The sequence below is a fragment of the Gorilla gorilla genome, chromosome 21 (assembly GCF_029281585.2).
Source record: "Gorilla gorilla gorilla isolate KB3781 chromosome 21, NHGRI_mGorGor1-v2.1_pri, whole genome shotgun sequence".
Taxonomy (NCBI): Eukaryota; Metazoa; Chordata; class Mammalia; order Primates; family Hominidae; genus Gorilla; species Gorilla gorilla.
Window position 1 is genome coordinate 11809586 of NC_073245.2, and position 14736 is coordinate 11824321.

The 14736-nt window shown below is 53.9% G+C and overlaps 1 protein-coding gene across 16 annotated transcripts in view; it reads left to right on the forward strand.

Annotated features, from left to right (window-relative positions):
* Positions 1 to 4676: 4676 nt before the first annotated feature.
* The window catches only part of LOC101135429 (tyrosine-protein phosphatase non-receptor type substrate 1), a 45671-nt gene continuing 35611 nt past the window's right edge, over positions 4677 to 14736 (forward strand). For 4 of the 16 annotated variants that reach the window (XM_063702206.1, XM_063702211.1, XM_055372412.2 and 1 more), the window contains exons 1-2: positions 5427 to 5513; positions 6016 to 6103. In XM_063702206.1, the coding sequence (XP_063558276.1) occupies positions 6025 to 6103 (79 nt within the window). In that variant the 5' untranslated portion in view covers positions 5427 to 5513; positions 6016 to 6024. Of the gene's footprint in view, positions 5050 to 5246; positions 5344 to 5426; positions 5514 to 5634; positions 5721 to 5995; positions 6104 to 14736 lie in introns of those variants that run through there. The other 12 variants (XM_063702207.1, XM_063702210.1, XM_031004771.3 and 9 more) reach the window with 8 other exon arrangements.

Genomic DNA, 14736 nt, shown 5'->3' on the forward strand with positions numbered 1-14736 from the left:
CACAGGGATGGACAGACTAACCAACACGGAAACTGGGGCCAGGCTTACAAAGGAGTCCCACCTTGGCTTGAATGGCAGTCTATTCAGCTGTTCTCAAAGTGTGATCCCTGAATCAGTAGCGTCAGTACCACCTGGGACCTTGTTAGAAACGCAGATTTTCAGACCTTACCTAAGGCCTACTGAATCAGACACTCCACGGCTAGGGCCCTGGAATCAGTGTTTTAACAATCCCTCCAGGGGCTACTGGTATCAGCTCACGTTGTAGAACCAAAGCTCTGATGCCTGTGCAGCTGTGGTTGGATGGAGGCCTGTGGAGAGGCGATTATGAAGTGGGATGGATTGAAGCACAGGTTCATAGAGACCCACCTTCAAATCCAGGCTGTGCCAATTCCTTACCCTGAGATTGGATCGTGGGCAGAGAGCTTCATTTATTTATTATTTTTACTTATTATTTTAGAGATAGGGTCTCACTCTGTTGCCCAGGCTGGAGTGCAGTGGAGCAATCATAGGTCACTGCAGCCTGGAACTCCTGGGCTCAAGCAATCCTCCCACCTCTGCCTCCCAAAGTGCTGGGATTACAGGTGTAAGCCACCATGCCCAGCCCAGTTTTTAAATTTAATACATATTTATTGACAACCTACTGTTTACTGTTAAAGACCCTGGAGCTACAGCTCTGGGACAAAACAATGGCAGTGGCCAACACTTAACCGACATTAACTCATTTAACCCTTACAAGAAACCTTTCAGGTAAGGTCCTATCATTACCCCGAAGGAAGCACAGATCATCAAAATAACTTGCCCCACGGGGCTAGTCTGAGAGACCACTGCAGTGCAAGCCACTAGGATAAACTGACCTGGAGCTAGTTAGGGAGACAGACAAAATGCAATGGAGACACACAATATTAGCAGGTCGTGATGCATGCTATGAAGATAAAATAGGGAAGAGGGTAGGGCATATTGGGCAGGGGTGGGGGTGACTACTTTAACAGGGTGGTCTGGCAAGGCCTCTCAAGGAGGTGGCGTGTGAGCAGAGGCCTCCTGAAGTCTCAGCTGCCCCATCTGTAAAATGAGGGAATGATGAGCTCACCCCCCCAGGTGTGGTATGAATGTCACAAGTCTGTAAAGCATAGTAGATGCTGAACAGATGGGAATTGTTACTGTTTGGAAAACTGAGTTCAAATCCTGACTGGTCTGGCCACCCAGACAGAGGGGCTGTTGTGAGCCTTGGAGATTACCCTTACTCTGTAAGGGCCGGAGGACATAGCAGGGGCTCGGTAAGGTCACTCCCATCTCCCATCCCCCCAGCCCCACTTGCCTTCCAGCCTGGTGAGCAGCAACTCTTGGGGCAGTTGGTTCCCTGGTCCAGGCTGCCCAGGAGTCCGCGCTGTTTTTATTTTTATTGTTCTGGCTTCACAGCTGAGACCTCTAACTCCAAATGGCTCTTCTTGCCCAGAAAAATAGGTCGTTGGCAGCTCCAGCCTCCTGGCAGGCCTGCCTGCTGACGCCAGCCCAGGGTTACGGGAAGTGGGGAGCAGAGCGCGGGCAGGGCTGGAACCAGGTGAAGCTGGGCTGTGCAGGTGCCAGCGTGCCCCACAGGGTGGCCCTGGTCAAGTCGTGTTCTGTCTCTCAGTGTGTTTCCTCACCTCTGGAAACACCGTGGAGTTGCTGAGGCTTCAGTTACATAATGTATCTCAAAGGGCCTAGAACATACAAGGGTGTCATCTACCCCCCTGCAAAGGCCAAATTCCAGATAGGCCCTGCCATGCCATCATGGCTGCTTTCACATCCTTGTCACTACTGACCCCTCGTATCAGAGTTTGTTATCCCTATTTCACAGATGAAAAGACTGAGGCTCAAAATTTTTTTTTGCCCAAGGTGCATAAGTCAAATTGGCAAAATCTTGGCTTCCAAGCCCCTGATCCTCTCCTTCTCATGCCCATTTGTCTTCTTCCCTTGACAACAGGGAAGGAATGTGATCTGACTTCTGTGCAAGGATTCCTCGGGCTGCTGAGTGAGGAATCGACAGAAGGCACAAGGTGGAAATAGGGCGCCCAGGTGAGAGCGGTGGAGGCTCAGACGAGGGCGGAAGCAGCGGAGGTGCTGAGAAGTGGTTTGGCTCTGGTTGTGATGAGAAGGCCCAGCAGGCAGGATTTGCTGACAGATTGTGCCCTCTAGGAGTAAGAGGAAGAGTCAAGCAGCAAAAGCAGGGATGCAACCACCCCTGGCTTCCCATCTCACCTCCTCGGTGAGACCTTCCTTGATCCGTTTTCAAAATTGCAATCTATCCCTCTCATCAGCACTCCTGGGCCTCTTCCCTGGCTAATTCCCCCTACCCCGTAGCACCTGTGCCATTTGACAAACTAAATAATTTACTTATCGGTTCGTTTCCTCCCACTAGAATGTCAGCTTCTTGAGGGCAGGGATTTTTATCTGTTTTCCAGCTGTTGCATTCCCAGTGCCTGGCACCTACCAGATGCTTAAGATTGCTGAGTGCATGAGTGAACATGTGTGAGGGCAGTTAGATTTTAACGCAGGGCGGCACAGATCTCCTGCTGTGCGGGTGGCTGATTCATGTCAATTATCTGCCATAATCTCTCTGTGTGGCCTCAGACAAGTTGCCCCTCGCATCAGTCTACCCATGGCCCGTGGGTCTCAATGGCTTCTCAGCCTTGAGGTTGGCCAAGGATGATTTTTATGTGGACAGAGAACAAGGGTCAGGGCCCCCTCCAGGGGGAGAGGTGAGGGAAGCCCTGCTGAGCGCCTTTGCCAAAGGTGCTATATATAAATAGCAGGTGGTTCAATTATTATCCTTCCCTAATCTCCAGTTTGCTAATCCCCCAGCAGGTTTGTGAGTGTGTATGTGTCTTGAGGAACAGTGAACAGCAGAGCCTTCTGGAAGTCCAGGGCAGGAGGCTGCCTCTTCTCTGACTTCATCAGCAGCCCCCATCTCCACTCCCACCCCAGATGGAGTCTGATGACAGATTTTCCCAGGAGCCTCCCTGGTTACCTTCATGGTCTAGACCCGATGTGGCCTGAAGAGTTGGAGACCTTCCCTGCACCCACCTCAGATACCAGGATAACCCCAGAACAATCTTTCTCATTGGTGCCCAATTCCACGCTCCTCTCTCTCCAGTCAACCCTACGCTTGCAGACTGGCCTTTTAGACACATAAATCAGACATGGCCCTCCCGTGCTGAAAACCCTCTAGGGGTCTCCCAACTGCAGAATAAACACAGGCTCTTTACCCAGGTCTTGGAGACCATCCCACCCTCCCCAGTCCTGCATACTGCGCTTTCTCTCCTCCAGCCTAGCCACCTGGGGCCTTCCCCTCCTTGTGCTGGGCCCTTTTCCTGGAACACCTTTCTCCCCAAATCTTCGCCTTGCTGACCCTACTTGTGATTCAGCAACCCATGTCTCAGGGAGGTCTTACTGGCCCCGTTATCTAAATACGCTCACCCCTCTCCTTCTCTAAGTTCAATCTTCCGTTCTTCATTAATTATTTCTACTTGTCCACTTATCTGTCTCCCCTAGTAGAATATAAATTCCTCATGGACAGGGACCTCGTGCTCTCCCACACCGAAAGAAATGAAAATTCCCTTGCACTTCAAATGCTGCCCAGAACCCTGTGGGTTCTCAAGGACTGTTGTCAAACACTTCACTTATTTATCAAATGCTTATGTTGCACTTGGTATGTGCTAGGCTCTTTTTAACATGTCTTACAAATATTAACTCATCAAATCCTCACAGTTGAGACTCACGCTGGCCTCGTCTCAGATGAAGAAGCTGAGGCACAGAAGAGGTAAGGTACTTTCCAGTCCACCCAGCTCATAACAGTAGCCAGGGGATTTGAACCCAGGGAGTTCAGCCCATGTTCTCAAGTGTGGCACCTTCCCTGCCCCCCTGCACAACAGCAGGACCATGCCTTTAACCAGGAGGCTTGGGGCAGGAGGGGAGGCAGTGGTGTTACTTTGCATAGGTCTTTAACCTGGGAATCAGGAATTCAAATCTTGTTTCTACCCCAAGCTTTGCTGTGTGGCCTTAAGCAAACCTATTCCCTCTCTGGGCCTCAACTTTCTGTCCATTTACAGGGTTGGGCCTTCTCTCACCTTGTGTCATTCCTATCCTCTTAACTGCCACTGTGTGAAGCAAAATTCTCTCCCATTAGCATTGGGGTCTTGAACTTGTGTTCCTCCCATAGTGCGGAGCCTTCTGCCAGGTGACCACGACACTGGCACTCCCCATCACTGACCTGGCTACTACAGGAACGCCGTTCCCTCCAGGAAAACCGGGGTTCTGTCCTCTCCAACTCCAGGCCTCTGGCCCCGGCTCCCCTTCCCCTCATCTTCCTCAGGGCTTGTCCTTCTCCTGGAACCCAGGCCTTCAGGGCCCCGCTCTCCCACACACGCCCCGGCCTGGGCCTCCCCACCCCCTCAATCCGCCCTCCACCACCGAGACACCTGGCCAGGGGGCTTCCACCTCCCTGGGAAGGGCCCGACCCTTCCCCTCTGGTTCCGCGCCACAGCCCCCTTCTCGCTCCCTCTCCTCCCCGCGCCTCTTTTCCAGGCGGCACCGAAGTCCTTCCTACACACACGCTATTTTTGTACCATCATCTCTTCTTCCTCTCCCCTTCCCCCTGCGTTCACTTACTTCCTTCTTTTCCTTCACCTCGGCCCGGCTCTGAAAGGATCGGGCCCCGCCGGCCCGCACCCACCCCCAAGAGGGGCCTTCGGCTTTGGGGCTCAGAGGCACGACCTCTTGGGGAGGGTTAAAAGGCAGACACCCCCCCCCCCCGCCCCCCGCCTCCACTCCCCGACTCCTTCGCCGCCTCCAGCCTCTCGCCAGTGGGAAGCGGGGAGTAGCCGCGCGGCCGGAATCCGGAGGCGAGGGGAGGTCGGCCGCAACTTCCCCAGTCCACCTTAAGAGGACGATGTAGCCAGCTCGCAGCGCTGACCTTAGAAAAACAAGTTTGCGCAAAGTGGAGCGGGGCCCCGGCCTCTGGGCAGCCCCGGCGGCGCTTCTAGTGCCTTCCAGCCCTCGCGGGCGGCGCAGGTCCGAGCCTGGCAGGGACGGGGAGGGGCAGAGCGGGACCGGTCGGGGCTGGGGACCAGCCGCGCGGGCTTCTCAACTGGCACATTGTCGGAGCCGGAGGCTCGTCTAGTCCCGAGCCCCAGCGGGCTGCGGCGGCTCGCGGGGCCGCCTTCCCGGGACAGCAGCCGGGGCCCGGGCGCCGGCGCGGGGGAGGACGCTGCCCTCCCCGGCCGGGCGCGCAGCTCGCAGCCCTCGCTCCCTCCCCCGGGGCGCGCTGCCAGCGGGCGCGCAGGCGGGCGCTCGCCCGCAGAGAAGGTGCCGGCGGGGCCGGAGCCCCGAAGCCTCCCCGGGCGGCGGGAAGACGGGAGGAGGGGAAAGGGAAGGAGGGAGGGGGCCGCGCTGCCGGGAGGGCGGGGGCAGCGGCCGGGACTGCGGGCCGGGAGCGAGCCCAGCCGCCCGCGCCGTGTGGAGCCCGGGCGGGGCAGGTGGGCAGCGGCGGGGGCGGCTCCGCGCGGCCGGGCTCGGCCGTGCTGCCCCTCGCCCCTGCTCGCGCGGTCCTCTCTCCCGCGCAGTCTGCCTCGATCTGCGCGCCGCCTCGCTCCTCGCTCCTCGCTCGCTCGCTCGCTCGCTCTCCCCCTCTTTCTCCCCCTCTCGCCTCTCCGTGTCTCTGGCTCTCTGCCTGGCTCCCTTGGGTCTGTTTCTCTCTCCTGCCGCCTCTCTCCGGCCGCCCCTGGCTTTATTTCTCGCGCGCTTGGGGTCTCTCCCAGTCTCCGTCTCTCGATTTCTCCTGGGGGGCGGGGAGGGGGGGTCTCCAAAAACCGCGGCGGCGGCGGCGGCCGCTCCTAAGCCGCTCCAGGCGCCCGTTCCGGAGTCGGGGGGAGGCCCAGCCGGGAGGGGGGAAGGGGGGGGAGCCTTAGTCATTTCCCCGCTCCAGCCTGCTCCCGCCCGAGCGCGCACTCACGGCCGCTCTCCCTCCTCGCTCCGCAGCCGCGGCCCATGGAGCCCGCCGGCCCGGCCCCCGGCCGCCTCGGGCCGCTGCTCTGCCTGCTGCTCGCCGCGTCCTGCGCCTGGTCAGGTAAGCACCCCCCGCTCCCCACCGCTGCACTCCCCAAACTGCGGGCTCAGGCCTCTCAGACTGGCACTGGGACCCATTCGGCTAATGCCGAGCAGTAATAGGGGGAGAGACGCCTGTAACCAGGGTTATAGATGCAGAAACTGAGGCCCAGAGAGGGCCAGCGACATGCCCAAGGTCACACAGCCAAGGGTAGAACCCAAGTCTCTTCTATGAGAGTTTGTCTCTGTGGACTCTGACTCTGTGCACTGTGCTGGGCGCTGAGACAAAAGAGCTGAGTTGCTTCACTCAGCCCCTGCCCAGTCCAATGGGGAAGGCTGACTGACAGTGGCTTTCAGAGCAGGGCCGTCCGGCTTCCCCAGAATCTCTCCCCATGGACATACGACTTTCCACATGTTTGACTTCAGGGTGTGAGGGGAGGAGGTGAGGGCAGAGGTCCTCCCAATGCTGCCTGGAATGGAACAGAGACAAGCTGTTGCAATTAGGGAAGAGTGAGCCCTCCCTCTGGTGCGCAGAGTAAACCAGTGTTAGTGTGTGCCTGGGAGAGAGGGAACCGGGAGGCCGCGGTAACCCCAGAGCGAGCTGCTGCGAGCAACAGATCCTTATGTAAAAACACGGTGGATTGTCCCTGTGGTTGCCAAAGCCTCTCCCTGGTGGTCTTGCTCCTTGAGGCGCTCCCAGCTCCCACTTCCTCCTGCCTTCCCCGAGCTTCCAGGCAGCTCCCTGCAGTTCAGGTGCTCCGCGGGGATGTTACCTGTGGCTCTGACCATGTCTTTCTGTTGGCCTACATCAAACACCTGGCTGTCGCCGGCAGGCGGGCTCTGAAGGCTGCTGTGCATGTTCACCAAAGGGTGAGGTCACCATTCAGGAGTCTTGCTTCTTAAATGGGTTTTGCAAAACCATGGGTCTCCTGGGAGGGCACCGGGTGGGGGGCGGGGGGAGCAGAGAAATGGCATTAAGGGAGTTGGGAGGGAGAGAAGAATGGGGATCTTGTTTTTTGTCGTCTTGAAACTGTGTTGTAGGCAGTGGGGTCTCTGTACCTCCCACCCTTGAGGAGGGAGGTAAAGATGAGCTCAGTGTCCAACACCCCCTTTTGCGTTTGACTAGAGATGGTAACCATCTGATAGCAGGGAGAAACGGAGAACTAGCAAAGAGTGGGTGGGTGGAAGGAGAAGTATGGGGGGTAGACAGCTGCTTCTCTCTGCCCTGCAGTTTCCCCTGAAACCCAGGAATTCACATAGGCATCCCCCCACCCCACCCCACCCTCCACCCCCAGTTCTTTTCAGTTATAGTTGCGTCCTTGCTGGGCTGAAGGGAGCACTGATACAGTTCACATCTCTCCAGTGAGTGGCATCTCCTATCTGCTCCTTCCTGCCTGAGCTGGCCATTTGTACCCTGCAAAAGTCCGAGTTCCTGCCCTGCCATCCTTCCTGGCCTGGAAATGCACAAGTGTCACTCACAACTGCTTAATTTTCCTGAAGCAGGGAATTGGGCCCGAGTTAATTTCTAAATGTCTATTCCAGACCCTTCTCCGACCAGGAGGCTGTGGTTCAGTCCCTGGCAAATGAGCAGTGACGCTGATTAGCAAGTGCTCAGATGGGCAGCCTGCCTTTCCTGGGGCACTGGCTGGGAACACCAACACCTTTCTTGTGAGCACATCTCCCCCTTTTGCCTACAAAAACAATCTATAAAATGGTAAAGATTGGGCCATAAAACTTCTGTTCCAATCCATTCAGCATCAATAGCCTGAAAAAGTGGGAGCAGCAGAGGGGCCAAGATTAGCTTTGAAATAAATAAATCTTAGGAGGTAAGAATGAATTTCTTGGTCGAGGGTGGTGGGGAAGGGATGAGGTGCGACCATCATAGCTCAAGTCTCCCATTATCCTTCAGTATCTGTTCTTCGGGGTCCTGGTCACACCATGGGCCTGGGCAGGGAAGTCACCTGGTTTGGCTGAAGGATGGGGTCTCAGGCCCCTCCCCCTATTGCTCCAGACATGGAATTTACAACAAAGAAGTAGAGAGACAGGATATGAGGGTAGGAAGGTGCAAGGAGGCAGTTGTCCAATTTTCTAAGAAAATGGATTTGTTCGAGTGAGAAACTAAAATGTCAGGTTTAGGAAGGCGGCTTTGGATTGAATGACTACTAGTGTCTCAGGCAGAACTGTCAGCCTGGGAGGTGTCACATGATTCCTGTGTCTTCACATGATCACTGTTTTGGGGGGGGGGGGTGGGGCCAATCATGTGAATTATCTTGGGTGGGGGAGGCAAGAGAAGAAGTTTCTAAAGATTGCTTTTAGCACAAATGCTGCCAGAGGGAAATTCTAAAAAGATCCCAGTGAAGTCACCAACCTATGTTTTTGGACCCAATGTGAGGCCTGTTTCCTAAAACAACTGCACTGAGGGAGATTCTGAGGCTGGGAGAAGGGCAAGGGACTGAGGCCTGGGGACACCTGGCACCTGATTTTGTGTCAGCAGCGCCTGACGCTGAACCTGCAGGATGCCTGCTTGGCCCCAGCTAGGCCTTGAGACCTCTGAGTCACCCCCCAGGCCGACCTCAGATAAACTCCCATTCATTTCTTCTCTCTGGCCTGGAGGAGGCCAAGCCAAATTGCAGTTCAGGCTCTGGGGAGCAGCGGGGCCCCCCAGTGAACCTCTCACCGTTTGGTAGAGGGTGGCACTCTGGGGGCTCCTCTGTACTTTCCTAAATGGTAAAGTTAATCTCACTTCCTCTTTCGTAAGAAGAGAAAACGGGGCGGGAGTGCTTTGGCTCAACACATCAGGCTGTTGGAAGTTCCTTTAAAGCCATAGTTTTCTCTGAGTACTTTCTGGCCTTTACCAGCCCCTCGGAAACTCACGGTAATTCACGTCTGTACTTGCAGTCATGCAGCACCCATGCAGTGCTGGTGTGAACCGTGTGTTGAGAGAAGGGAGGAAAACCAACGTTCATTAAATAGTCAATGGCGTTCCAGGCCAGATGCTGCTCCTGCATCGTCTCATCCGCAAGACATGAATTGGCTCTTCTCCCCATTTTGCAGATGCAGAAAATCGAGTCCCAAACCGGGGAACTAACTTATAAGTGATAGAGAGGAGCCAGGATTTTGGATGCTGGCCTTCCTGCTGGGTGGCTTCTAGGGAAGAAGTTCAATGACTTAATCAGGATGATTTAGTCCAAGCTGGAGAGGGAGTGAGAGAGGCCCCTTTCTGGCCTTGGGTGGAGGACTGTAGAAGAGTTCTTTCTCTGGGCAGAAGGTTTTGATGAAGTCACAGGCATTTCTCTGAAAGCCTGCTGAGGGTGGAAATACTGACAGCCCCCTGGTCCTCACCAGTAGCAACACATGAGAGGTGATGTGGCTCCTGTAAGAGCCCCCCATCTGGGCTGCTGAGCTCTGGAGCCCCCAGAGCTGGAATATTCCTCCCTGCATCTTCCTGGTGCCCTTTGCGACAGATGGAGAGGGGGTGTGCGAGAGGAAGGGAGTCTAAAAGTGTTGTGCGGATCCCACACGCGCTCGCTTGCTGCTTCCAATGGCTCCGTGCGACAGGTTATTTTCTTATTTGTAGTCTTGGACTGACGGAAGGTTTCCCCCCTCTCTCTCTCTCTCTCTTTTTAAATGTGCTCAGATTTCTGGCCTGTCAACACAACTCAGATCATGTCACTCCCCAGCTCAAAACTGTTGAGTGGGTCCAAGTTTTCTTTAAAAAAAAAAAAAAAAAAAAAAAAAAAAAACACAAAGCTGCGGTGAGGCCTGGGCTTCCTCCCTGCCAGGCCTGATTTCCAGCCACATGTTTTCCAACAAGCTGACCTGTTGAGATGCTGCAGGATAACCAGGCTTCCTCCCTGCAGACCAGAGCTTTGCTGGCTACTCAGCCACACGAGCACCCCAGAGACCCTGAGAAGCCCTGCAATGTAGAATCCCGAGCTGGGTCACATTTACTCCAGTGTTCCCTGAACTTATGAACAAGAGGCATTTGATTTGTAGAATGCCCGTTAGCGTGCGGCCTCTCTCCGTTTGGTAAATGGTTTTCCACAGATCCATGCCTCAGCTGAACTCTCAGCTCTGTGCCTTGGCCCGTGCTGTTCCTGCCGTCAGAAATGCCCTTCCTGTACCTCCTTGTCTTCCTGTGTCTGAATCCTACTCATCCTTCGAGGTTCAATTTAATGTGCCTCCTGGGGAGAGGTCAGAGGAGCCTCTCCACGCGGACACACAACCTGGCCTAGTGCTAAGATGGTGCTAAGACCCCTGGGTGTTGATCTGAGCCCTGCTACTGACTTGGACAATTTGCAGAAATCTGTGTCTCATTTTGCTCATCTGTAAAAGAGGAACGGTATTAACCACTCTATTGCAAGGATTAAGTTAATTAATGCGTGTATAATGCTGGAAGCCATGCCTTGTATGTAGTAAGCACTCAATACATATTAACCAGTGTTGTAATTAGCATGGCTTTATTCTGGTTTGATTCCTCTTTTTTAACAATTGGGATGGATTTTCATAAAACATCTAACGCAGTTGCTTACACATAGGGGGTACTTAAAAAACAGCAAAGGCTGTTCAGTGAACAAATGTCCTTCAGCTTGATATTTCCTTGTAGCTTTTTTTTTTTCTTTTTTTTTTTTGAGATGGAGTTTCACTCTTGTTGCCCAGGCTGGAGTGCAATGGCGTGATCTCGGCTCAACAAAACCTCCACCTCCTGGGTTCAAGCGATTCTCCTGCCTCAGCCTCCCGAGTAGCTGGGATTACACGCATGCGCTACCACGCCTGGCTAATTTTGTATTTTTAGTAGAGACAAGGTTTCTCCATGTTGGTCAGGCTGGTCTCGAACTCCTGACCCCAGGTGATCCACCTCCCAAAGTGCTGGGATTACAGGCTGAGCCACCGCACCACCCAGCTGTCCTTGTAGCTTTTATGCTGTTGGGGGATGGACAAGTTGAGTAGAAACCCAGGCTACAGTGATTTAATTGCCTGTTACCAGGGACTGAGTGCTGTGGGCACAGCCTGCCTCTAGGTGTCTCTATCTGGATCCGCAGGTCTGCAGTTGTGGATTCCCGGACCTGCAAAGCAGTAGGGGGCCTGAGAGAGCCCTCTGTGCTTTCATCCAGTGCCTTACGGTGCGGCCAGAAGAACAGAGAGAAAAAAACTGGGCGGCCCCACGCGGGAGATCCATGGCAAGGCCCGGCTGGAACGCCAAGCCTCCTGTGGTCCAGGCCAAGGCTTTTAAAAACTGGGCTGTGCTGGAACTTTCCACTGTTTCAGCCAGAAATCTGACAGGATCCCAAATTCCCCGGGAAAACACTAAAGTAATACTAATAGGAACCATCTGGGTTCTCTGCTTCCTGGGCTCAGCACTTGGTGTGTGTGACCCTGGTGGTACTCACAGCCACCTGGTGATGCTCATCGTTATCTTCAGACCCGTTGGATCTGTGAGGAAACTGAGGCTCTGAATGGTGAAGCCGCTTGCCCAAGGCCACACAGTAAGCGCCAGATTTGGATAACCACTGTCGGCCTAATCACAGAGCCTATGTGGTTAACTGTTGTGCCATTCCCTAGCCGTCACTGAGGCTTGCTTGACAGGGAGGGAAACTGAGGCCCAGTTGTGCTGGCACCCTGCTCCCTTAGTGCTCTTCTCGTTTTTGTTTTTGTTTTTTCTTTCTTTCTTTCTTTTTTTTTTTGAGACGGAGTCTTGCTCCATCGCCCAGGCTGGAGTGCAGTGGTGCGACCTCGGCTCACTGCAGCCTCTGCCTCCTGGGTCCAAGCAATTCTCCTATCTCAGCCTCCCCAGTAGCTAGGACTACAGGCGCACACCATCACGCCCAGCTAATTTTTGTGTTTTTAGTAGAGACTGGGTTTCACCCTATTGATCAGGCTGGTCTCAAACTCCTGACCTCAGGTGATCCTCCCGCCTTGGCCTCCCAAAGTGCTGGGATTACAGGCGTGAGCCACCGCACCCGGCCTCCTCTCGTATTTCTATCAGTGCACCTTCCTACAAAGTGGGGGCAGTGTGTGTCCCCAAGGTGTGTCCCTGTCCCCATACTAGAGAAGGAAGCATCTATTTTCACAGCTGAAACTGCTTTCCTGTTAACTGCTGGTGTTCCTGGGGTGGGTATTCTGATGAAGCCCTCCACGAGATGGATTTTCCCTGCCAGGTGTCTTGCCAGGCCCTCAGTCCAGAGAGATGCAAAACAGCTGAGGTGGAAGTCGGAAATGCTGCAGAATTGGTTCTTTGTGTCTGTAAGATTTCCTGGCACATTCGTTCGGGGGTGCAGGGTGTTAGATGGCTGCAGATTAGCGCCAAGAGCCCAAGGAGATCAGGTGCTCGGATCAGGAGGGAAATTGGAAGCCGGGAGTGAGCGATGGGCCTCCCAGCCAGGAGGGACGGCTGGAGCAGGTGGGCGGTGATACCAGCGCGGTTTCTACAGCTCCATTCTTCAGGCCGACCGTCGGTGTTCTCCAGAAATGGAAGCCCATGGTGGAAGGAAATACTAGGTACATGATGTGCTCGGCACAGGCTGAGCCTTGAACATGTGTTAGCTCTTCCTTATCTTTTTATTTTGGAAAATTTCAAACATATGCAAAATGAGAAAGAATGATGTAATGAGCCTCAGCTTTGACACTGATCAACTCTCTACCATGCTTGTCCCCTGCCCCTATTTTTGCTAGGGAGAGGAGAATCGGGGAGTATATAAAGCGAGTGCTAAACATGGGGTATCATTTCACCCACCGATACTCTCTCCACATCCCTTCATGTGAGCTGTTACCTCACCCTCACCACGAGCCAAACAGTATGGCCCTTCATCCCCACTTTACAGATAAGGCAACTGAGGCTTCCCAAGGCCAAGTGGGGCTCATCCTTAGGCCACACAGCCAGTGAGAGGTAAAGCCAGGCTCCACTCCTCACTTTACCCTTAACCACTTGGCAGTCATTATTAGGGTCATTTTAATTGTAAATATTCATTCAACAAATATTTTTGAGCACCTACTATGTGCCAGGGATGGCTCTAGGTGCTTGGAGGATACAAATGTGAACAAGACAGACAAAAACACCTGCTCTCGTGCAGCAGACATTCTAGTGAGGAAGAGAAAAACACACCCAAGTAAACAAATGATGCCAGGTAGCTGGGGAGAAAAGCAGGAGGAGGGAAGGGAGAAGGTTAGTCAGGACAGAGGGAGGGCCGCTCTAAGGAGCAGAGGCCTCAAGAAAATGTAGAATTAAGGCCAGGTGCGGTGGCTCACGCCTATAATCCCAGCACTTTGGGAGGCTGAGGTGGGCAGATCACCTGAGGTCAGGAGTTTGAGACCAGCCTGGCCAACATGGCGAAATCCTATCTCCACTAAAAATACAAAAATTAGCCGGGCATGGTGGCATGCGCCTGTAATCCCAGCTACTCTGGAGGCTGCGGCAGGAGAATCGCTTGACCCCAGGAGGCAGAGGTTGCAGTGAGCCGAGAATGCACCACTGCACTCCCGCCTGGGTGACAGAGCAAGACTCTGTCTCAAAAAAAAAAAAAGAAAAAAAAGAAAAGAAAATGGAGGAGTAGCCACGGGGGATAGCAGGAAAAGAGCCCTCCATGTGGGAGGAATGGCAGATGCAAAGGCCCTGAGGCAGGAATGAGCTTGTATGTTCCAGGAATTGCAAAGAGGCCAGTGGGGCTGGAGTGAAAGTAGAAGAGGTGGGGGAGTGAGCAGAGGTCAGGGCCAGACCAGCAGGATCTGGCTCGTTGAGCACCTAACATGGAGCATGTCTGGCTTGTGAGAGGATCATTATGCATTCTCTCATTTAATTCTCACCACGGTTCTGTAAGATGGGAAATACCATTAATCCATTGGACAGATGGAGAAACTGAGAAAGGTAAAGTGACTTGCCTAAGGTCACACAGCTTTTATGTGCAGAACTAGGATTTAGGCCCCTGAATGCTGCAGCATCCCCATTGCTGCTTTCCACGGCCACCCTTGCTCCCTTCAGGCTCTTCACCCATAGCAGCTGGAGTGAATCAAGTCACCTTTGGTTCTGCTGGAAACCTTTTTCGGTTTCCAGCATGGCATTTCTGAACCATGTCTGTCTCTTCATCCTCACCTCTTACCACTCTCTTTCCTCCTTGGGCTTTAGCCTTGGCAGCCTCCTTTCTGGCCCTTCACTAGCTTCTTTCCCACCCGAGGGCCTTTGCACTGGCTGTCTCTTCTACGGGAGCATCTTCCCTGGTCTTCACTTCCTTTGGGTCTCAGCTGCCACCTCCCTTCCTTGGATGCTGTCCCAACCACCCCATTCCAAAAGAGGTTATTGCTTGTGATTCTCTATCACTGGGCCAAATCTGCCTGTTGCCTAGTGCTCCTAGCCATTTCTATATTAATTCATTTCATTATTTCAGCCCTGTCTCCCCCACTAGGATATAAGCTGCACGAGAGATGGGCTATGTCTCTTACTCACTGTTGGGCCTCCCAGGACCTCAGCACAGGGCCTGACACACAGTAGGTGGGTTAATAGATATTGATTGAATGAAAGAACAGGGTGGGAACTAAAATCCCCCTTTTAAAGAGGAGGCTTGGAGTTATGAGGTTGTACAAGCAAAGCTTATTCCCTAACTACCACAGTCCCCCCCTGTGGCCAGGGCCAGGATCATACCACAATTCCCTGCCCATAAAGCC